A 22,070-nucleotide genomic window follows, 5' to 3' on the forward strand; every position below is an offset into this window, starting at 1 on the left:
TTGCCTTATGCCAGCAGTAAAGAAAGACAGACAGCAACGAGAAACAGTTCAGTGTGAAAATCCATAGGACTCCATCAACTTTGGCTCTGAACAGCCTGCTTGTTGAAAGTAGTACTAGCACTGCACATTTACTGCACATAGCTCCATCCTATCAAAACCAGACCACTCTATAGCTGTACGGTACTGCTGGAATGCTGCTGGTTCCGAGCAGCGGTAAACCCAGCTGGAAATCAGTAATCTGGACAGCCACTTCTCCTTGGCAGAAACGTCTGAAAATATTAGGGTTAACATTCGATCACCCTAGAATTGCCAAGGGATTTTTATTGTTTAGTTGTTACTAATCTAAGAGTCGGCATCCTTTCCCAAAGACAACAGGGAGAAAGAGTTTCCTAAAAGCACTCAGTGCTAACAGAGCTCTGTCCTCCTGAAATCACAGAACCTTTCAACAGCTATTTCCCTCAGTGATGATGTAGGTTCATACAGAACTCTTTTAAAAATACCAAGCATGACAGAGTTAGTATTCAATTCACTACCTTCTGAAGGAAGTCTCTAGTTCTGGGAAGCCTATCTATCTGAAGCCTGCATCTGTCCCTGAACAGTTAGTTTTACTACAGGTAGCCCCAGCATGCAGCCGTATGCGCTACTAGCTTCTAATGTAGCGACGATGCTTTGCATGATCCATAGCTGATGTGAGAGATGTAGCATTTGTCAAAGTACTTCCTACTATAAAGTGGCTTTAGCAGCTATCCATTCATTAGCAAATAGATTAGCAACATTCATATGGTAAATATCTATACCCGTGACAGGAAAAACTCAGACCCCAGTGACAGAAAAGGCTAATTCTTAGGGCTAATGCAAGTCCGTACTTGTACGTCAAGTTGAAGTGATCCCATTTCAAGTGTCCTGGTGTGATTGTGTATCGTTTTCTCCGTGCTGGAGGCCGAGGTGGGAAAGCTGGACTGTGCAAAGCAGAGACACTCACTCCATGAAGACCAGGTGATGTGGCATCTTCCTTAAAAGATAAAACAGGAGGTTGAAAGAGATGGGAGAGACTGCAGGATTGAACAATGTAAAAGAAAAACTACTAGGGATGGGGCATGTGGAGGCTGGGGAGCACAACTGGTACTCCCTTATGGGCGTCCAGGAGACGAGACTAGCGCGTCAGCTAGTCAGTGTTTTGCAAAGCGTGCCTGTTCCGAGCGTGCTGAACAAAACCAAGACAGAGCAAAGGAGGGGCTACGCTGTGAGGAGTTCTTGGGGCATGTCTTAGATCAGACGTACGAGGAAAGGAAGGGAGCAGCACTCCTCAACACCGGATCACAGAGGATCGGTGCCGTGGGCTCCCTTGAGCTGCTGCATGATTCCAGAATAGGGCACTGCAGCCACTGCGCTCTCCTCTTGGAATGCGGCACAGATGGAGCAGAAATGAGGCCTCAGTAGGCTTCTGGCCACAGTGAGTGCTGCAGCTCTTCCTGGAAAGTTTTCATTTCCTTTTCACTTTGCTATTGCTCTTCAGCCTCACCACAGAAGAAATAAAATACTGGACAAATGAGTAAAACAGGCAACCCTTTGTGCAGAGAGCTCTTTATAAAGCTGCATTGTGGATCTGAAATGCCTTCAAAGTAAATAGGAGCCCTGGAAACCCTGGAGTGCTTTTAAAGCCATCATACAGTAAAAGACATCATATTTCGTGACACGTCTGACTCAAACTATAAAAGCCTTTCAGTCCTGAGTAGTGGAGGTAAAAGAATGGGACCCAACACCGTTCTCTAAGTCTACCTGCTCTGCCTTCCCTTTTCAGGATTAAGACACCGAGTATCTCCGGGTCATCTTTGCTCCAGAGGCACCAAGACACTTACTAAGCGATATGTATAGTGGCAACGTTATAAAAGCTGCAGCAGTACAAGTCTGTTCAACCTCACAGCACATTCTATAGAAAGCAAGAGCTGTCTTCATTTCAGTCATGGAAGAACTGAGGCTGAGAGTCAAACCAGCATATCCCTCGTCTCACAGCAAGCCAACAGCAAGAAAAGACAAGAAGGCCAAAGCAAGAGCTGCCAGATACTGCCCAAATCATTAGCACCTCTCCTTAACTACAACTAGTTGTGACTGCTAACAGGCTGAGGGACTCTATCCTAGGAAACCAGTCTCTTTTTGCTCAGGTCTGTGAGCCATAGCTTCTATCTTGTTCTGATCTCAGTATCTTTCTTTCCTACAAGGAGAGCCTTTTAGTCTTTCTTCCAGCTCAGCCGTGGGTCTGTCTCACAATTTGAAATCAGCATAGTCTTTGAATGTAAGGAATTACAAGGGCCATAGAACATCACCTATGAGACAGATAGTTAACCAATACCTTGCCTTCAAAGTTGCAAGCTTTTGGCAGGGTATTTGAGGACATTTCTGGGAGCCTTCAGATGCCAATTTGCTCGTGAAAGAACACACGGGATCACTTTTCCCTTTTAACCTTTGTCACTTTGCTGTATTAAGGGATCTGGTTGATGAACCCATACTTTGTGGCTTGCTCAGCTCAAGGCCTAGCCCCTTCTTCACTAAGGCACGTGTGACGCAAGTACACTGGCTGTTGTCCCTCTCCCTTCACCTCCAGTGGCTTCTACCTCTGATTCTACTCTGAGAATGCCATTTTCCCTTGATATGAAAGGAAAATTTTGCATCCTTTTGAGCAGCACAGACAAGGTGGAGGATCAGCCAACCTGTGTGTCAACGATCTGTTGGAGCTGTAAGAGAAGCCTGGAGAAGATTACCTCATAATTACAGGTTAATAAGATATTCCCCCCCCCCCTTTTTTTTTTTTTTTCAGTTCTTTCAAATAGGGTAGAATTAAGACAAATCCTTTCTGCCTTTGTTGTTTTCTCTACGATCCCTTGCCAGTATTGGGGCTGATTACACATTCATTCTGGCATCGGTCAGAAATAGCACAGGATTGCTAGTACTGTAAATTCTCAGTCAGTCCACGGGCTCTGACTCAGGAGACCTGATAACTTGTGATGTGATGAGGTAAGGTATTAACACTCTTCAGTAGCAGTCTATCCTTGTGATCGACGCTCCTGCTCCTTAGCAAAGCCAGCAGAACACGCAGTGCATTTGCTTTCTAGCATCTATAATTCACAGCCCAACTGGTGCCATTTCCAGTTTATGAGAACGCGCTGAGCTGTAAGCTGCATAGGCTGAGTAACAGACACTGCGCATTCTGTATCCTCTGCCACCAGGCTATTAAATTACAGCAGGGCGAAATCCTGAGGCTCTTCTTAAAGCCCCCTGGGTATCAGCAGAGGAAAATGAGACAGTCAGAAACAGCCTGCTGGCTTCTCCTTCTACAAGGAAAACTCCTGCAGCCCCGTGGGAGAAAAATTCTTGTCTTCTCTACAGCCATTGAGCTTAAAACCCTAAGGCCACAAGTGCTGAACAAGCAAGGCGGGGGGGAGAGAAGAAAAAAAAAAAATATCTGTCCCTACTGAGCTTATCCTCAAAACACAAAAGAAAGTAAGGGCGACTCAGGCCCAACAGCAATCATTGAAAGTTGTATCTGACCTAACCACTAGATCAAGAAAGGTGCAGAGCATTGAGTTCTCTTGCTCAAACATTCTGCTCAGTCTTTGTTCTACTCCAGTCTTTGTTCTACCTACCACTGCTGCAACAGGATGCTTTTAATTAAGAATGTGTTGCAAAATGAATCGGGCAAGGGTGGGGTACCACACATAGGCTGTAGCTCAGATGTAGGATTCTGACAGAAATGGAATGACCTAGTTAAGAATTTCACAGTATAATTTGGATCAAAGATCGTGTCTGGACGCCAAATAACCAAGACTATGGGAATACTCAGAAGTGGAGAAGAGGTCAGCTGCTGCCAGGAGGAAACCCATTCGACTGTGGGTTAAGGTCTGAAACATTCAAAAAGCTTGGGAGGTACTAGAAGGACAGGTGTTTCAATTCTCTCTCTCTCAACAACTACAACAGACACCAACGTATATAAAGGCAGACACTGGCCAACGTCCCTACTCTACGTTATCTGCCCTGTACAGTCAGACCCCCATTAATTGACTTCATTGAGTGGTAATGAATGTAATTCATTCCCCTCTCTCTCCTAGTCACGCAGTTCCCTTCTCATAAACTAAACAGTAACAGAACTCTGTGACTTAGTACCAACTAATAAGAGCCCTGAGCATGTGATGCAAACAAGGGGTGTTATTGCCAGGATCTTCATAAACACAAAGAGCAGGAAAGGATGCGAGTGCTTAGAGAAGATTGGTTTTTTATAAAATTAAAAGCTAAAATTTATCTAAAAGCAAAAATTGAGATCAGCTTCTGAGACTCCCAGCGCCTTCCAAGAGTTGCCCCCGAATATCGATCTGCCCCAGCATATCTTGCTAATGGATGGACCCTGAAAGAGAGTTAATACCAGCTAATAGTTTCCGTAGGTCCAGTATTAACTCCCAGTTTAGATCCTACACTACGAGCCCTGCCTCTGGAGTTTCTAGGAAAGCTCAGCTGCTATGGAAGTCAGAATATGTGCATGCCACATCATACCAGGCTGGGAAAGCAGAGGTGCTCAAGAAGAATAGCCAAAGCTCCGAGGGAAAACAACCCAAATCTTTTGTTCATTCACCGTTTGGTTGTCTGCAAGCTGCGTACACATCTCTAATAATCTGATTCTACTTGGATGCGTAATTACCTTTTAGGATCCTTTGCAAAAAGGGACTCAAACAGCCATAAACAGATCTTGTTGCTTTAACAGTTACTTATGTATTGTTTAGATTGCTACCTGAATGTACCCATCTTCTAAAAAGAATACACATGTACATATATTTGATATGCCCGCTCCCCTTTCAAGCATTTGAGAATTAGATCCTTTCTCCTACCTGACTTTTCTGAACTGCAGCTCCAGCTGGATCTCCCACAATAGCCAGCAAAGCCACCACAGGGAATATGCATAAAAATCCCACAATGGTTCTACAGCTATTGCTCTTTTTCTTGTCAACTGAGAGGAAGCTCTTCCTTCTGTCTGCAGAAAGTTGCTCTACTTGATCCATGTCGTTCTTTAATACTTTTTAGAGGGAGATGTGACAGATACTAAGACATTCTCTTCACAGAATGCATTGGTAATCCTTTTGCTCACAGTTGCATTTGGAGTATTTCTGAGCAGCCCTGCAGTCACTGCCAAAGTTGTGCAGAACCACTAGAGTTTCAAAAAGCTCTAAAAAAATAAAATAAAATAAAAAAAAAAGTAGACTTTACATTAAGCCTGTTTCCAATGTGCCAAAGATTCTCTTAGCCTCTGCCAAGTGGTATCATATTACTGCAGCTGAAAGTTGGGCTGGCGGAGGAAAAGCAGCAGTGAAACAAGCTGGGATGGACATGAACTCTTTTAACTGTATAATCAACAGAGGACAAATCTGCAGTTGTCAGCTTTATGTAATGAAAAAATTGGGGGAGGGGGCAGAACAAGGAATCCAGAAGCCAGCATCATGCCCTTGGAATGTTTCATTAGGGATGCTTAACACTAGAAGAGCTGTCATTTGTCAAGGGCTGTCTTCAGGAGCAGAATGAAAAATGAGATGCTGCGAGAGAGCAGGCAGGGCTTCTCTGCTTAGGAAATTCTGGTCAGGGAGTTTACAAACTCAGAGAAAAGTAAACATCAACTCCCTCTTCCATGAAACTTGGCAACTGACCTGCAAATTTCTTGTGTACTTGGGAGCTACCCAGTCAGGGGTTATCACGCTGAGAAAGACGAGTATTTTCAGAATCGTACTGATTTGGGGTACCTCAGCTTGAGCACATCAGAAAGACTGACCTGGAGAAGTGGTCAGTTTGTCCGAAGCTCTTAGGTTCTTTAAGGCTTCTCCAGGCTGCAGACAAGAAGTCAATTCGGGACTTTTTGAAAAAGCTTACTCAGAAATTCTCAGGTTTTCAGAAATAGCTGCACTTTTCCGCCTGGTCACTAAGTGCTAGATACTCAGTGCTCCTGAGGTGGGGTGTCCTTGGCTAAACAGTTCTGACCAGAGAGAGGAAAAGGAACTGTGCAATCTCCTAGTTTCCCAAGCAAATGGCAGAGAGGGGGTAGTTCTGCTGCCAGCTAGTATAAAACATTCCTAGGGGATATCCGAAGCATCTGAAACTTCTTGCACTTTTAATAATGAAAAATGGTTTTATTTGAATTTTTTTTCCCTAGTTCATAATCAAGCTTGCAACATTTTATAAGTTTCACATATTTTCAGACTAAACCTGGCCTGGAGCTTTAAAACAACTCAGAATAAGGATGACCAATGAGTTCATGTACAATTTCATGAAAATTTTCTTTTTCAATTTTCACCAAGCTCCTCCCCACCCCCCGGACAAAAAACATACTTTCTGCAGAGAGTAGACAAAGTGCAGCAGTTGTTCAGATACCAGGAGAAGGATAGAATAAGGAGTAACATGGAAGGAAGTTATGGACAGAATTACAAAGAAAAGCTGGAACTAGGAGGAAGACAAAGAGCAGAAAGCAACGGTACTGGGCTCTAACTCCTGTGGACCAAAGCAGTCAACTGCAGCAGTCTGAGATATTGGCTCGTCTCAGCTGTGAGCTGCAACTTTCTAGGGATAGTTACACCTCTTCCCCAGTAGCACAGCTGGCAGAATAAAACATGCCTGTGCGAGAGCACTCTGAAAAAGAGCTTTTTTCAGAGCTCCAAAGAGTGGTGCAAATGCACCTCTGTCTGTGGTCTGAGCTGTAGACCACATCATGAAGTGAGAAACTTGTAACGACACACTCCTAAACTTACCAGCGTCTCAAGCCCCCTGAACAAGTTTCTGTCAGAGTCTGTAGACGAGAACACATCTGCAGAAAGACTGACTGCGAAGGGAGTCTTGAAGTAAAAACCTGCCTTGGAATGGGGCTCAAAAACTTCAGCCAAGAGCTCTTCTCCAGTAAAGCAGTGCTGGCTTGAAAGAAAAATACTGCCAGCAAACACAGTGCTGGAAGAACATTGAGTTTCAGTCATGGAACTGCCTAACAGCATTAAGTGCATCCACCTTTCATATGGCTAGTAAAAGTCAGCAGCGTTTGAAAATATTATGCACTATTACATATGCCCTCTCCTCTCGCCAGAGTGTCTGAGCATCTCACAATCTCCCAGAGCATTTAATCTCACATCAGTCTTGAAAGTAAGGCAGTGCTATTATCTGCACCTTACAGCTTAAGACCCATAGTACTGTGCAGGGGAAAAGATTTGCCTGAGGTCAAGCACAGAATCTGGCAGAGCAGGAATGTGAAATCTTCGAAGTACTCAGTTAGCACCTTACTGTTTCTGAAGATGACTACACGAACCTGAGTTTTAAAGCACAGACTGAGAACTCACACAACCGCATAGCCTGAGGGAACTAAGAATTTCCTTCATCCCAACGTAAAGAAAGTAAAAGTTTTTGTAAAATAGATCTCAGCTCAGACCCCTCCCCTTGCCCAAAGTTAGTATCTAGCGCTTTAGAGAAAGCACATTCTTGAGGACCTCATTGTTTCCGAATACTTCTTCGCACAGCTACTAAAGGTTAGCACAGCCAAGGCTTTTTCCATGAGTTACTGAAGAATTCTGAATGGGGAAAGAGACCATACTGTATATTATAGCCATTTATCTTCTTGCACCGCGTGTGGTGGGTGAATGGGAATCTTTAGCTACAGAGATGATTTGTGACCTCTGAGACATTTAGGATCCTGCTTCCCTGTCAGGGTAGCAAGTAGGTTATACTTTGATGGATCAGAAGGGAGAGAATATGGTAGGAATGCACTGTGCCCATCCATCTAAAAATTCAGTGCCTGTGTGTCCAACTTTACCAAACCACTGGCTGCAGAATGCTTTCAAAACTTTTAAAATTTAAGCCAAGTATTTGCTCAGAAACCAGCTCAGCAGTAAGGCCAAGACAAACCTCAGTTATTATAGCAATGAGAGTCAGATGAGGAAAGCTGTTATGCTGAGGTATTCAGAACTTACAGATGCAACTTGCGGAGCTAAGGGAGACACATGAACTTAATGCTGTGCACACTAACAATGCTTCTGATAAAGTCACTGTGCATCTGGATTCTTTGGTGCACAAGCTCTGGCCAGAATCCTCAGTGTCACTGCTGGTAAAAAGTGAAATTTCAGGTTTATACTTAGTTTATTAATACTGTCATTGTTAAATTTCAAGCACAGCTCTCTTCTGTAGATATTTTAAGGATTAGCAGGACCAGAGTGCACATCTGTTGACATTTCATCCATGTTCTCTGCCCTGGGTTAAGAGTATCATGGCTTTCCCAAGAGAGACTTGTACTTAAAGGACTCTCAGATGCAGCCATCGGTGGCCTCAAATCTACAGCACTTGTCAGAATTTAAGCCTCTTTCAGATGCTTCAGACAACTGCCCAGACTCCCTTCTGGGAGCCAGTGTTGCCCTGTACCAAGGGCAAGAAGTTAGTCAGAACTCTGACTAAATTTTATCTCTGTCTTTACCAACAGCTGAAAATACTCTCTGTGCTTTATCAGGCAGCCTGAGCCCCTGCAAGGACTGCTTTTACACAAGTGCAGAGAACTGCTGCTGTGACTTTGGAGTTCTGATGAATTTTAGAGGTCTCAGGTTCTTGAGTGCAGATATTTGGTTTGGACTACAGGCGTGAGTTGTCATCCTGACTATATTTGAACAGAAAAACATTCCTGGCTTTGGTTTCTGCACAGTGTCTAAAAGCAATGGAACACATTACACTTTGAGGGAATCCATATGGTGTAATGGGGAATAGGAAAGGAAGGCAGGGTACAGAACTGACTTTGCTTTGTCTTCATGCTGTTAGCAGCAGTGACCAGGACCTGGATATCATCTGTGGGGAGCTGGGATTTTCTAAGCAAACAGTCAGGGATGCATATCCCGGGATGTCTGCATGCAATAAGTGTCACATGAAAGAGCAGGCTCTAAACAGCTGTCAGAAGAGAATGAATGTTGCCTAAAACATCCAGTGGTCAACTAGAGACTACAGAGAACATAAAGAATTGGATCATTTGCGCAACACAATACACTTTCCTTGTAAAATCACCTCGGTCTTGCTGTGCTTTTTTCAATCTTAACTGCTGAAATGTTTAGTTTAAAGCGGGGCTGCTGTATAACACGCAACATATGGCTACATTCCCAAGGGCAAGTTTTAGCTCAAAGATAAATACTTTCTCACTTCCACAGATTATTCTTAGCATTTCTCTCCTCCCTTTTATTGTTGACATTAAATGTTACTTTCAGCGCTATTTCTAAATGGTTCTCTCTGCTACATTTGCCACATTTAAGAGGAAAGGTAGCCCTGATGCAGCAGGCTGGGAAGCACACTGGCACCGCTTCATTCAAGTCCCCAAAACGACGCAAGAACAATCTATTACTACATACCTATACTCACGCTAAGAGGGGCTACACAGAGAACAACTATTAGTGCTACAACTGCAGCTGTCGGACTATCCAAAACGAATCTCACCTCTCGTGAAACCTCTTATTTATTCATGGATTAAGTGCCTATTATTCAGCATTGCAACAAACTGCTCCGATTAGCTTCCCCTGTAGTGAACTGGGAGTTCTACGTGGAGGTGGGGAAGACGGGGAAAAGGAGGAGGACCTAACATCTGACTCGAGGCATGAGCATCAGCGTTTCATCCCTAGGGCACCAGTCCAAATCCAGGCCACAGGCAGGGGAGGGGGAGTGCACACAGCTGAATGTGATTTACCACATATTGGCTCCTTGGTGGCCCATGTGAAAAGAATTAGCAAATCCTCATATAGCTCTTATTTTAAAAAGCACTTACATATTTATCCCTTCATCTCACGACTTGGGGGGAAAAAAACCAACCCGACATTCTTGCATGGTTCCTGTGGGAACGGCAGTTAAAAATTGTACTTTTTCCATGGGTCACGGACTAAAAAGGAGCATATCTGCTGTAGCAGGGAGCAACATTCCCCAGGGAGGGGGAGAAGAAGAATGTTCTTTAGTCCCCAAGCATTCTCCCACTTTCTATCATGCAGCCCCTCGTGATCAGCATCTGCTGATGTTCCTAGAAAAATCCATGGTCTGCTGAATAGCAAATGAGCTGAAAACAAGGGCTTCATCCAGCTGGCAAAGAAAACGGAATATTTTGCTTAACTGTCAATTTGGAGCTGCAGCTCACAAAAGTGCCTGTACTGGCCTGACCTTCTGTTACCAAAGAGACGTGGTCTTGACTCTAGTCAGAAGCTCAGCAGTCCAGTCATGGCCACGTAGCGAGTAGAATTTCAGGAATGAAGCGAGGGAGAGATTTTTCTCAATACACAGATAATAAAGCGCATCCATAACAGAGTAAGAATGGCTTCCCTGGGCGGGGATATTTTTGCCTTTGCTGTTTGGTGGGCTATGTTAATAGTCTGTAATTCTTTGTGGATGGACCGATCCTCCTGAAATCCTGGGAGCAGAATGGACTAGTGGGAACATAATCAAAGGAGAGATTGGTTCTTTTCCTGACTCTGCCTTTTGACAAGCAATCTCCCTCCCTCTACTCCCTCAGTCTCATGCTGTCTGTAAAACGTGGAGTTTTTGCCTCACTTCAAAAGCAAGTGCCTTAGAAACCCTAGTTCTGAGTATGAGATAAGCTGCCATCTTATATTTAAAATTTTACACCAGAAAGACTCAGCAGGATCTTTCCCTTTCAAAACCATTGCTGTACATTGCTGCAAGGTACAGAGCTGCATTTCAGGAGATGGCAGAAGCCCCAGTGAAAACAAGGAAGTCCCCAGCAAATTTGCGGAAGACCTGTCCGTCTCAGTCATGGGAGACCAACAGGTAATAAGCATCAAGCAGAAAGTTACTCACTATCCACACTGATTAACTAATGACAATATTTATCTTTTGTCTTTAAAGGAGCCTACTGCTCTGATGCCTCTTTGCCTCACTTCAGCCCTCGCTGTTCTACAACCAGCAAGAGTACCAATGGGTAGCAAAAGGAGAAAAGGGAGGAACATCTTCCCCCACCTTGCCCCCTGCTTTCCTATCTCAATCTCTAGCTAAATTTAATGCAACTCCTAATCTCAGTTCAGGCTCTTGGCTCTTTTCCCGCTTACTACAGTTCTTTTTCTTCTCATACTTCAGATTCAAGCCTGGATTAGAGCAGAGAAACTCTTTTGCAGGCTGAGAGTACAGACCAGATTACACAAGAACTAGATGATGAACTAGCAAGTACACAAAGCTAACTGTTTCACCCAGCGTGGCACTCAGTTGGCCACGAGTCACTCTCTGATCCTGGCCCTCCACGTAAGCAGGCTTATCAGGAAAGGTAAAACAGCAGAACCCTCTTCACCACTCCAAAGCCTCAGACTCCCACGGAGCTGAGCCTGTCATGGGGGGCAAAGCTTGCCAAAAACATACCTGGCACATATGGGCATCTGCTTGCCTTCTGTTATCTCTCGTTCCTGTGGCTCCACCGACTATCCTGTTTCTTCTCTGTTGTGCTGCAGCAATTCCCTTCTTCTTACTAGGAAAACGAAAGGGTCAAAATGGTGCTTAACAGCTCAACTCTTGCTCCTCAAAACCAACCGCAGAAGGAAGAGGGAAGTGAAAGAATATACTCCCAACCTGAACGCTATGTTTACAACCCATTTCTGTAGTTCTTAAGCAGGTATATTAAGCTGTGCGAAATTCCCCCTCTAGTTTGGCCATACAATGAATTTCAGATACGGAAACAAATTCAGATCTTGAAACGGAACTTGTATTTTAAAAAATTAAAACATAAAATTGAGGGGAGCTCTTCTTTCCCTACCAAATATCTTTTCATTAGCCGGGGGGGGAAGCATCTCCATTTTCTGCAACAGCTGCACAGCTTGGAAGTCAAAGGCTGCAGTCTTCCTACAATTTTTTTTCCTTTAGGGAGAATAAACACTTGGAAGCCTCTCTTCATTTAGTATCCAAAGAAATTATTAAAAAAAAAAAAAGCAGATGCTCCCTGTTGTTTTTCCTTGTATAAACTGACACCTTAGGCGTAAGAAACAAGAATAATGCAACAGATATTGAACAGTTTGCTACATCTGTCCCCTCTTCCCCAAGGGGCAGCACACATATACATTTAAACACACATGAGGAAGTATCGATCAGTTTTACCTTTAGTAAACTGCTTTTGGATTTGATGTAGAGGGCTGTGGAAGAACTACATTTCAAAAAAACCCACACGCTTAACATGGGGTTGTGGTAACGTATAGTCTGGAAAATTATTGACTTGCACCAAATAGTGGTCAAAGCAGCTCTTGTGTTATACAGACGGCTCAGTCTTGTACTTTTTGAAAATAGCCTTCGCACAGTACTTTTCTACTGCTGCCCTACCACAATATAGCAAACATTTTGGGGAAATGCCTGGTTTTTTCCAAAGGAATTTACACTAACATGAACTTCTAGGAAATACGTGAATGGGTATCTGCACCTCTGATTTTTACCAAAGCTGATTCTGAAATTCAGCTTTAGTTATTTGGGTGTTAAATCTAACTCAACCAAATAATTTACAGGTTAAAGCTGATCCATTTTCAATAGCTCAAAAAAATCCACAGAAACTGTAACAGCCCCAAGTGAGTATTTTGACAAAGATTATCTATAGGAGTCAGAGGTTGCGACACAAGACTTTCTCACAACATCAAGGGATTATGGAGAAGTAATAAGTATTCCTGTAACTACCATATATATTCCACAAAGTTAAAAATTGCTTTAAAAGATTTGCCACCTCTTTGCTAATGAACAAAGATAGCAGAGGAACAATACTTTTGCTGTTTTAAATATTGCTTGCAATATGTAACAAACAGTATGCTTATGTATAATTGTGTCATTAAAGATATACACCACACACGCAAACATGTATGTATACATACACACACTCATGGCACACTAGCCCTTACAGGTTGCCACTTCCACCAACAGTTACTTTACAGGATGGACTCAGTGGATAATATTTCTTCAGTCAGACAGTTGGAAAACACAATACAGCTGGATCCATATTTCAGCTACTGTTCGTACATTCATTTTAATGCTCAGGAAAATATATATTTTATTTTATTAAGTTTTGCTGCAAAACAAAGAAACAAAAATGAAATCCCTTTTTCTCATGTCTTAATTATTACTATTTATTTTCTTTACACTTTGATTGGAGTATTTAACACCTGCCTTTGGCATTATGGATAGAAAGCTCAAGAGTCTCTGAACACACAGTTGTGCCAAAAAAAAAAAAATATGGAAGAAGAGTGTCACTTAGAGGTTAGAAATATTTGTTGCAACAACATATTTTCTCCAATCAGTGTTCACTACTTCATCTCTAAGGCACACACTCTGTCTTTAGGATGTCGTTACACCCAGATTTGCCTCTGTCAGTCCAAGTTCTTGTTGAGCCCGTAAGTACTAGTTCAGAGAGCATGCTGTCTTAGGACATTACCTCCCTACCACTGACAGGCATCTGGGAGAACTGACGCCGCGACTGATCTCCTCCGATATCTCCTCACGTGCAGTGCAAGTGTATGCTTTGCCATTGCCTGCCAAGGTATAAGGTATATCCTCCTACAGCATCTTCTTTCAGAGCAATGCAAGGCTGCAAATCTGACGCCGCAGGGCACTAGACATGATACAGTCACCGGAGTTGGATGCCGTCGAAAACATCTGCATACGGAAGTCTATTTGCCTCTGGTCTGAAAGTCTCTTATGTCTTCAGTATACAGGTCAGCGTTCTTTACTTCAGGTCTTTCTGGTGGATCAGCAGCACCGGGCGAGGGGGCTGCCTGCCCTCAAGCACCGCTCCTTGGCCTTACGACACTGGAAACAGAGGGGACTCCCTCCACCTCCACCCAAGTCACGTTAGTTATTTGCTTCCCTCTCTTTCAGGATGGCTTTGTAGGTAGCCAAACAAATCAGCCTGACTAGTGCTTCTCATCTAAAATGCAAACAAAAAGGAAGTAAAGGAGGGAGGTGGGAATGGGAAGGGAAGCAAGCATATCCTTAGACAAAGATCTGAATCCTCTCCCGGATAGCCTGCCGGCAGATGGGGCAGACAGTAAGGGCTGTGCTGCAGTCTGGGCAAGAGCCATGTCCACACTGGAAGACCAGTTTGATTTGGTCATCGATGCAAATAGGGCAGGTGATGCGCTCTTCCATCTGCCGGTAGCGGTTCTGCAGCTCCTCCATGAGCTTCCTCTGATCTGTGGATTCAGAGCTTGGGCTGCACTCCACCTCGGTGCTGTCTGCAGGGGTGGAGAGCAGGAAGAGAGTTAGTCACTAGTGTGCTCTGCCTCAATGCAGGGTCTCTTTAGACTCTGCCCCTCAAGAGTAGCAATTAGTTCAGACTAAACTCTCTTCACTGAGCCTTATCCAGGGATTCCTCAAATAATGATGCTTTTACAGACTGGCCAGTGTGGCTTTCCTCCATTTAGTTGCTCAGCTCATTTGTGTGTGTGAGCGTGCGTGTTTTTGTTTGGGTTTGTTCATTTGGGTTTTTTTTAAAGGCAACAAAACATCGTCTGAAATGTCCTGCCTTGGCATTCTGTAATGTGCTGTTGCTACCTTCAAGTAAAAACATTCAATGCTGGTTGTGATGCTCTGCCATACTAGTCCAGGAATCCTTACAGTGCTACGAGTACTATGCTCTCTCAACCTCCTGTTCACATTTTGGATTCAAATTTCTGGTCAAGTCTTTCAGGACACACATGGTAAAACAAGAAGAAACCATCTGACATCACTTAACGTTGACTTTCGCATACATGAAGCTATGCAAATAGAGTCATTTGGTCAACTCTATGAAATGGAAGAACCCCAAATCCTGGACAACTGCCAGCTTAGGTAAATAGACTCCTCCCGGTTTCAGCTTAATACAGCCCACTGTTCATCTTCTGCTCCTCAATCTCTGATTAGGTATCTTTACACTTCAATATAGATGACCCTTTCCCCAACATTCTGCAATTAGTTGCACTTCAGTGGTGCCAGAAGTGATTTCAAATCCATAAAGATGAAGCAAGTTTGGGGACGGGGAGCTTGCTAAAGGCAAACACTGAAGACATCACTGATAGGGAAGTCCTGCTGATATTTTCAGAGACCTTGATGTTGCTCCTCCAGCAGAAATCTGCATGCAAATGTCTCATTCAGAATTCTCATCATTATTTTGTCACCAGTCTGTAGGAAAGACAAATGCTCCTGCCTACTGTCAGGTAAACTTATTTTTTGCTTTATGGAGTTCCAAAGTCTGTCTTTGCCAGCTGCATATGTCCAATGTCATGTGACAGATTCTTGGTTCCCCTACGCTTTTGTCCAGGCATCAAGTCACAAAACTACAGCCTGACTCCAACAAAGGAGCCCACGATACTAAGCCATGAGCAGCAGGACATGCAATTCATTTTCACGTGCACTTGCCCTAAGAGTCATCTCAGCTAGGAAGACTTCAACTATCGCAACTGCTGTGGAAAAAGCTTCAGTGGGCAGCCTGCATTAATTCGAAGGCAAGTGCAAACCTGCTTCTAGCTTGCTGACGTGCATAACATTGCTCATTCTGGATGCTAAGCAATGTGGGCAGGAGACAATCTGTTTAAAACTGGGCTAAAGAGCTTTATCAAAACAATCCAGCTCAATGATTCCTGGATAGCTGGCTAATATCAGCCCTGCGTAGGCACTGTAATTTCAGCCAAGGAAGAAGCAAGGCTTTCACAAGACTTAATTTTTCCTCTCTCACAGTTTTTCACTGTTAAATCACCACCTGTGAAAATGGTTAGACTGACACGTGGAAAACCTGATATTTGCTTTCAGTACACAAAATAAGCCAGGCACAGGACAAGTTTCCTCAAATGTCCTGTCTACACAGCTTGAGCTTGGCCCACGAGACCCGAGAGAATCTACCTTTTCCTCTCTTAAAGCTGGTCAATGCAACAAGCACACACAAGCACCACCACCCCACCCCCCAAACAAAACAACGACAATAAAAAAAAAAAAATCAAAAAAAAAAAATCAACTCCCTTCCTTATGCTTATTTCACTGAAAACTGTTGATTGGTGCTGCTCAAACTAACGCTGTGCAGGACCCTTCCCACAGCATTTAACAGTAGGAACAGCAAACATACCTTGTTTCAGTTTTTTGGTTATTGTCACTTGACATTTGATGCACTTCTTCATTCTCCTGGAGCATTCTACCATGAATGATACAAGAAGAGATTACAATTAAGCTCACTGATGCCAGAATCAAGAGGAAGATGACACACTCAAGAACATCCGCTTTGAACAACCTGAAACCTCACTGGATGATTAAGAGATTGTTTCTACACAGAAATTAGGACACCACCTTCTTTTTGAGCTATGTCCTGAGCCTCCTGGTTTAGTCCTTCCTACACCAGTAGCAAATACAACACCTTTACGTCCCCAATGCTCTGTGCTACTGAACTGCTGCACCGTGGACCAAAACAGCACTTGGCTCTGAAGGAAAAGGATGCAGCTCTGGCATACAGTCCTTACCAAATTCCCTCTGGTCAGACTGTGAGTGCCTTGCGAGATAACAAACTTGCTGATGTGTCTGCACAGGCTGCCGTTAAAACAATTGAAACACAAACCAGTAACAAAAGCCAGAGAAAAGGGAAATCCTTCTGAGGAGGTTTTTGAAGGATAAAGCACTGCCAGCTAGAACTGAAACATCTGGCTTTCCTTCTGAATTATCCAGGGCATCTATAAGCACAAGCAAAGCTGCCTGGGGTCCCAGTCAGCAGGTAGTCAGAACATTCTGTGCTTTTCATAGATAGCTTTGGACATCTTAGATAAGACAGTAGTGCTGAGGTTGTTTCAGGACACAAACAGCACAATAGCTTTGTGTCTGAACAGAGCTTGATTTATGAGAGTCCAGCTAGGGAAGCTATGTTGTGGAACAGGAAAGAAAAATTTAAAAAGGAAAAAAACCAGAATGGACTTACCTTCACACACAATACTGTGCTGGCATGGGAAGAAATGGATGAGCAAGGCCAGCTCTGAGCAGACCAGGCACTCTGTGGGGACTGCCACACTCGAGACGCTAAGGTTGGTCATTGTGTTGGGGGTGGTGTGCACACGGCGAAGGCTGCAGGTGATGGCTGAGCTGTCTGAAGAAACCTGCTGTTCCCTACAACCATGAACATGTAATAAAATATGAGCCACATACTCCAGGTTCTCCTTCAGCAACCAGATAACATTGTATTGATCCCTAGCAAACACTCCACGTGGAGACAGAGCAGCAGATGCTCAGGTAGCATAAACTTGCGAACCTTCACTGCCCTAGTGGGACCAACTCAGCCTCTAGCAGCTGGGATTCTGACTGGATCTATCTAAAAAGAAAGGGAAAGAGCAGGGATGACTAATATTTACACAAGTTAAAACTGCTCTTTTGGAGGGCAGCAGTAAGGTAATGACAGTACAACCATCTGCTGGGAGGAGTCAGCTTTTAGGAGCTATGTAAAAAGTGCAGCCCTAAGAATCCTCTGTATTTGCATGTTCCTGAAAAGTGCCTGGGGTGGTTGTCTGTGAGTTTGCCTCTTACAAAACACAGGCTTGGATTCAGACTTCTGTCCTGGCATTACAAGTCCCAAATCCAAAGCCCTCAGAATCCAATCCATCTTACTTTTCCTGTCAGCTGGTCATCTGCTAGCTAGACCTACTACCTAAACTGCAAGATTGATTAATGATTGAACAGAAGGGACAAGGATGGTCATTTACTAGCGTATGTCTTCAGCACTGCCAAAAAATCCGTGGCCCACTAGGAGTATTGCGAAAGAGTGCTTTTTGGGCTTTTGATACAAAGTCCATAAGTTTCTGGGAGGAAACGGCTATTTAGGTTCCTACCAAAGTGGCAGCAGCTTCATTATATAAATGCATATAAACCTCAGATACTCTTCCTCTTCTAGACCTATTAATTTCAGTCAGACTAACCAAGCAGCTTAAGAAGGTACAGCAAACTATGCTGTCATGACGGCTCATGTGCGTGATGCTGGGTCATACCACGGTGACAATCTAGCCTATGATCTAGCATGCAGCACTCGGTCTACCGTAACTCTGCAGACACACACCCAAATCCTCCAGTTGAACCTCTACACAGAAGCTGAAACCAGTACACTGTCATGAGAAATGTCAGGCTGAAAGAACTGGCATTCTTTAAGCCAAAAAAACCCCCTTAAGCCAACATATACTCCGCTGACAAAATCCTGTGGAAGACGTTTAAAGGGACACATTTCACCTGTTATTTACAGCGGACCAGAAGCATGGCCCACCACAGTGGCTGCTGGATGATTCTTCCTCCAGTGGTAACATGACTGTGGGTCTGTGACCTCAGATCAAAAGGAACTCTGCTTTCGTGTTTGCAAAGTCAAAATCCAAACAAATGTTCCTCAGAACCTGAGATAAAGCCATCTTTAACTTGCTACTCTCCCTTTGGCATTTTCTCAGCTATTTCTCTTATCAGTTGAAAAACAAGCCTTTATCTAGCTCTGGAATAAATTCTGTGGATTCTGGTGCCCGCTCTTTTGTTGCGATTCCTCTCTGTTTAGACTTTAAACATCTGTAACTGCAGAATCCAGTGAAAGTAAAACAGAGCCCAGAATTACTCTGCAAGAGAGAAGTTGCTCTTGGCTTCACTAGCCCATCTTCTTGGACTGCCTCAGGGCTCTCTAAGTCAAGAGGCTGAGTTTGCACTGAGCAGTACTAATCTGCTTTTCACAACTCTTTTGAATAGCAGTATGCACCCTTAAATAACCACTCCAGAAACGCAAGGTCAGCAACCAGCTCCAGATGAAACAGGAGATGCTCAGACTGACACCCAAAGTGTTTCAAAGATGTTTTGTCCCTCCTGGAACAACAGCTGAAAGCAGCGACACCACAGTGCTGTGGGAGCACTCTGCATTTTGCAAGGAAGTATACTGTAGCTAGCTCCCAGAGGACACAGCTTACCTGAATTTCTGTGAGAAGTCTTTGACAATCTGGACAATCCTTCCATCTGTAATGAGGTCTAAAGGACACTTTCCCCGGTGGTTTGCATAATTAATATCTGCTCCTTCTTGTGCTAAGTAACATGCAATTGCAGTTCCAACATTCAGCTCTACATTCCCAAGAAAGCCAGAAGCCTGCAGCTAAAAGATATTGAGAAACACTCTCTGTTAATAGAAAAATTTTGTTATGTGGCTTTGATCTGCATCAAATGCTAAACAAAGTCTTAATCCTTTTACTTACAATTTGAAAGTGCAATTTAGCATTTTTTTTGAAAATACAAAAAAATCCTTCAGCATGTAAACAGCAGATTCAAATCTTGCATTCCAGGAACAAAAGTGCATAAGACTGGTCCTAACTGGTGCTATCATTACTAATCATAGCAACAGGCATTCACTTCAGGTAGTGAAGAGTCAGTACACTGAAGACACTACAGTACATACCAATTGATGAACAGCTGGTGCACGGACCCTTATGTGACAGCTATTTAAAAAGCCAAGCTTTTGTATACGTTATCCAAACTAATCTGAAGTCAAGAAACGTTTTCCACTGACTTAAATGACCAGGGCATGTAGATCAGGGCAAGTAAAATTAGATGTGAAGGAGTCTACAGCATCTAGATAAAATGTTACTGTAAACAATATTGGAAATGACATGCACTGATCCCTCATGTTGCTTTAAGACTTTCTGCATCTAAGACTAGCTACTGGCTGTCCCTAGCACAAGTTAAGACCCAACAGCTAGCAAAGTTGTTATGCAGACTTTCAGTGAGATGATAAAACCCATCCTTGCTGCTGACCTCTCTGCTCAAATTTGCCGGCAGAGAAATTCAGGAGAAAGAAGCAATTGCTGAGCTGGTGTGGGGTGTCTGTGGAATGTCAGTGGCTGAACAAGCCTGAGGACCCGAGGCTGGAGCATCTTTGGCCATGCACTTGAGCCATCAGCTCATGCTATCAACACTGGTAGCTTGGTAACGAGCAGAATGGAAGAGCAATGCCCTAGGCTTTTTCAAGCGCCAAGAGGTAGAAAAGAGGAATAGGTGGTTTGGCACACAGCATGCAGCCCTTCAGAGTGTCGGTTTAACTTATTCTGATCATTTCAAATTGCAATAAAAAAAAAAATCTATGCCAGATTTTCCAGTGTACTAAATTATCCATCCCTACAACGGAATCATTCTCACTCCATCCATAAAGCATAACCAATGTTTGCACTCTTGGTTTGCACTGCAAATCTGGTGTGTACACATGTTGGTATTTACATGGATGGCAGAACACTTTGAAGGGCTAATTTAATATCTTTGCCAAAAAGCCAGACTAAGCTTCCAGTCCTTGGCATATCATGCACTGTTTTCTAGATCTAAAGCCTTTCCTGAAAGGCCTTATATATCCATGAATACAGAACAACCTAGTGAAATCCTTCAGCCTAAAATGTCTCGCCTCTCACATTCTGCTCTACATCTGCCGATAACTGGGGTGTTTGTGGTTAGCTATCCTCATATTTTCCATGCCATCAGACAGAAATGAATTGCTGTGGTTCTGGGGCATGAATTAAACCCAAGACTCTTGGCTCTGCAACTGGATTCATGACCTTTCCCATGTCAAGAAAGAAGCACAAAATGCTAATAAAAATATCAGGGGAGGCAGTATGAATTGTTGTCTGACTATGTGAAGTTTCATGCTATAAATTCAAGCATACCCTCAGAGGATCTATTCTTCCTTTCCCACAAGCAAGAAGGTTTGTTTCCATGCTCCCCATCTGGACTGGCTTCCTTTGTCTCCTTAGATCCCACTATCTACGGTCATTCTAACGTCAAGCATTTCCCTGCCCTTGGTGCTGGAATTTCTCCTACTCCCAAGCTCACCTTGGAAAGGAGGGACGACCCCATCTCCCCTTCACGCTTCTCCAGCATGACAGACATTAGCTGCTGCCGTTCCAAGGCAATGTGCATGGCTGTGTCTCCGTCCTCATCTTCAGCATTGACATCACTGCCTTCATTGACCAGCAGTTGCACCATCCCTACGTGTCCCTGGATGACAGCCAAGTGCAGCGCTGTCTGGTTACGGTTGTTCTTCAGGTTGACGTCACAGCGACCCTTGAAGAGAAGAATTGCAACAGAGTGAGCTGTTGCTGCCGAGTTTGGCTGAAGAAGAGTGCTGCATCTGTGGTGCTCGTTGAGGCCCCAGGTCTCAAGACCATCTTCGTCAAGACAGCAGTATACAGATCTCCAAGAGCGCTATGTGATCCAGCCCTCTGTATCTTAGCCATATGGCCCTTGCACCTCAAATATCAAGAAAGGGAGGATCGGAAGCCAAGTACCCAACTGACACACAGATAACATTTTCTTGGTGACGACTTGAATATGACAACTCGTCACCTCCCAGCCACAAACAAATCCTGGAACTACTCCAAGCAAACAGTCAGGGACTAGCTCCTGTAAAGCAATATTGATTCCTTGCTGCCTGCTGTGCTTTGATTTCCGCTCGTCAAAGCAAAGAGGAGAAAAACCTATTCAAATCTGACTCATTCTGCCCCTCTGCCAAACCTGCAGGGGAAGGCAGCAGCAGCAAGGGTTAGAGACAGACAGCCTTTAAAGATATGGCTATGCTAACACAGTGATTATGCCAGCAGTAAAGCAATCGTAGTACTAAGTAGTTAGCGCTCACAGACATTGCTCCACTACAGCACTCATTTGTAAATCCATTAAAGCCTTGTTGTAGTGGTTTGGATCCCTTTGTAAAGATGGAGAAACTCAGACAACAAACCACTGAGAAGAAACAAAACCCAGGAGTGCCGACATGTAGTTGTCACCTTCGTTGCCACTATCACCTGAAAGCAGAGACAGAGGCTAGCTTTGACTCCACAAAAATCAACAAGATGCCAGTTAGACTGCCATCCTTCAGTTTATCATTTTCATTGCTAAAGAATGCTGCTGACCAGGGGCAGGTCTAGCACTTACTTAAGACTGAAGAAAAATAAATAACCTGGAGTAAACTTGTAAAAATATTTTGTTCTGCATTCAAATGAAATACATGCCTTCAGATAGTCTTTCATGAAAATGAAGAGTGAGAAACCCACCATAGAACAACCAGTAGCCGGAGAGCTTCA

At 43.7% G+C, this 22,070-nt stretch overlaps 2 protein-coding genes across 9 annotated transcripts in view; both read right to left on the bottom strand.

The window, feature by feature from the left end:
* Window positions 1–12,942, bottom strand: part of MMP23B (matrix metallopeptidase 23B) — a 27,608-nt gene extending 14,666 nt beyond the window's left edge. For 3 of the 6 annotated variants that reach the window (XR_007507968.1, XR_007507967.1, XR_007507966.1), the window contains exons 1-2: window positions 4,875–5,376; window positions 867–1,012 (exon numbers count right to left, since the gene is read on the bottom strand). Coding sequence is in view for 3 of the 6 variants with exons in the window: in XM_049816019.1 (XP_049671976.1) it covers window positions 867–1,012; window positions 4,875–5,045 (317 nt within the window). In the remaining 3 variants the exon portion in view is untranslated. Of the gene's footprint in view, window positions 1–866; window positions 1,013–4,874; window positions 5,377–7,979; window positions 8,015–11,388; window positions 11,495–12,899 lie in introns of those variants that run through there. The other 3 variants (XM_049816037.1, XM_049816019.1, XM_049816034.1) reach the window with 3 other exon arrangements.
* Window positions 12,943–12,998: 56 nt separating this feature from the next.
* The window catches only part of MIB2 (MIB E3 ubiquitin protein ligase 2), a 51,375-nt gene continuing 42,303 nt past the window's right edge, over window positions 12,999–22,070 (bottom strand). For all 3 annotated transcript variants that reach the window (XM_049815781.1, XM_049815772.1, XM_049815791.1), the window contains 5 exons: window positions 20,827–21,057; window positions 18,930–19,108; window positions 16,928–17,112; window positions 16,091–16,156; window positions 12,999–14,228 (listed from right to left, as the gene is read on the bottom strand). In XM_049815781.1, the coding sequence (XP_049671738.1) occupies window positions 13,987–14,228; window positions 16,091–16,156; window positions 16,928–17,112; window positions 18,930–19,108; window positions 20,827–21,057 (903 nt within the window). In that variant the 3' untranslated portion in view covers window positions 12,999–13,986. The remainder of the gene's footprint in view (window positions 14,229–16,090; window positions 16,157–16,927; window positions 17,113–18,929; window positions 19,109–20,826; window positions 21,058–22,070) is intronic.

Source organism: Accipiter gentilis, chromosome 1, assembly GCF_929443795.1.
Source record: "Accipiter gentilis chromosome 1, bAccGen1.1, whole genome shotgun sequence".
Lineage (NCBI taxonomy): Eukaryota > Metazoa > Chordata > Aves > Accipitriformes > Accipitridae > Astur > Astur gentilis.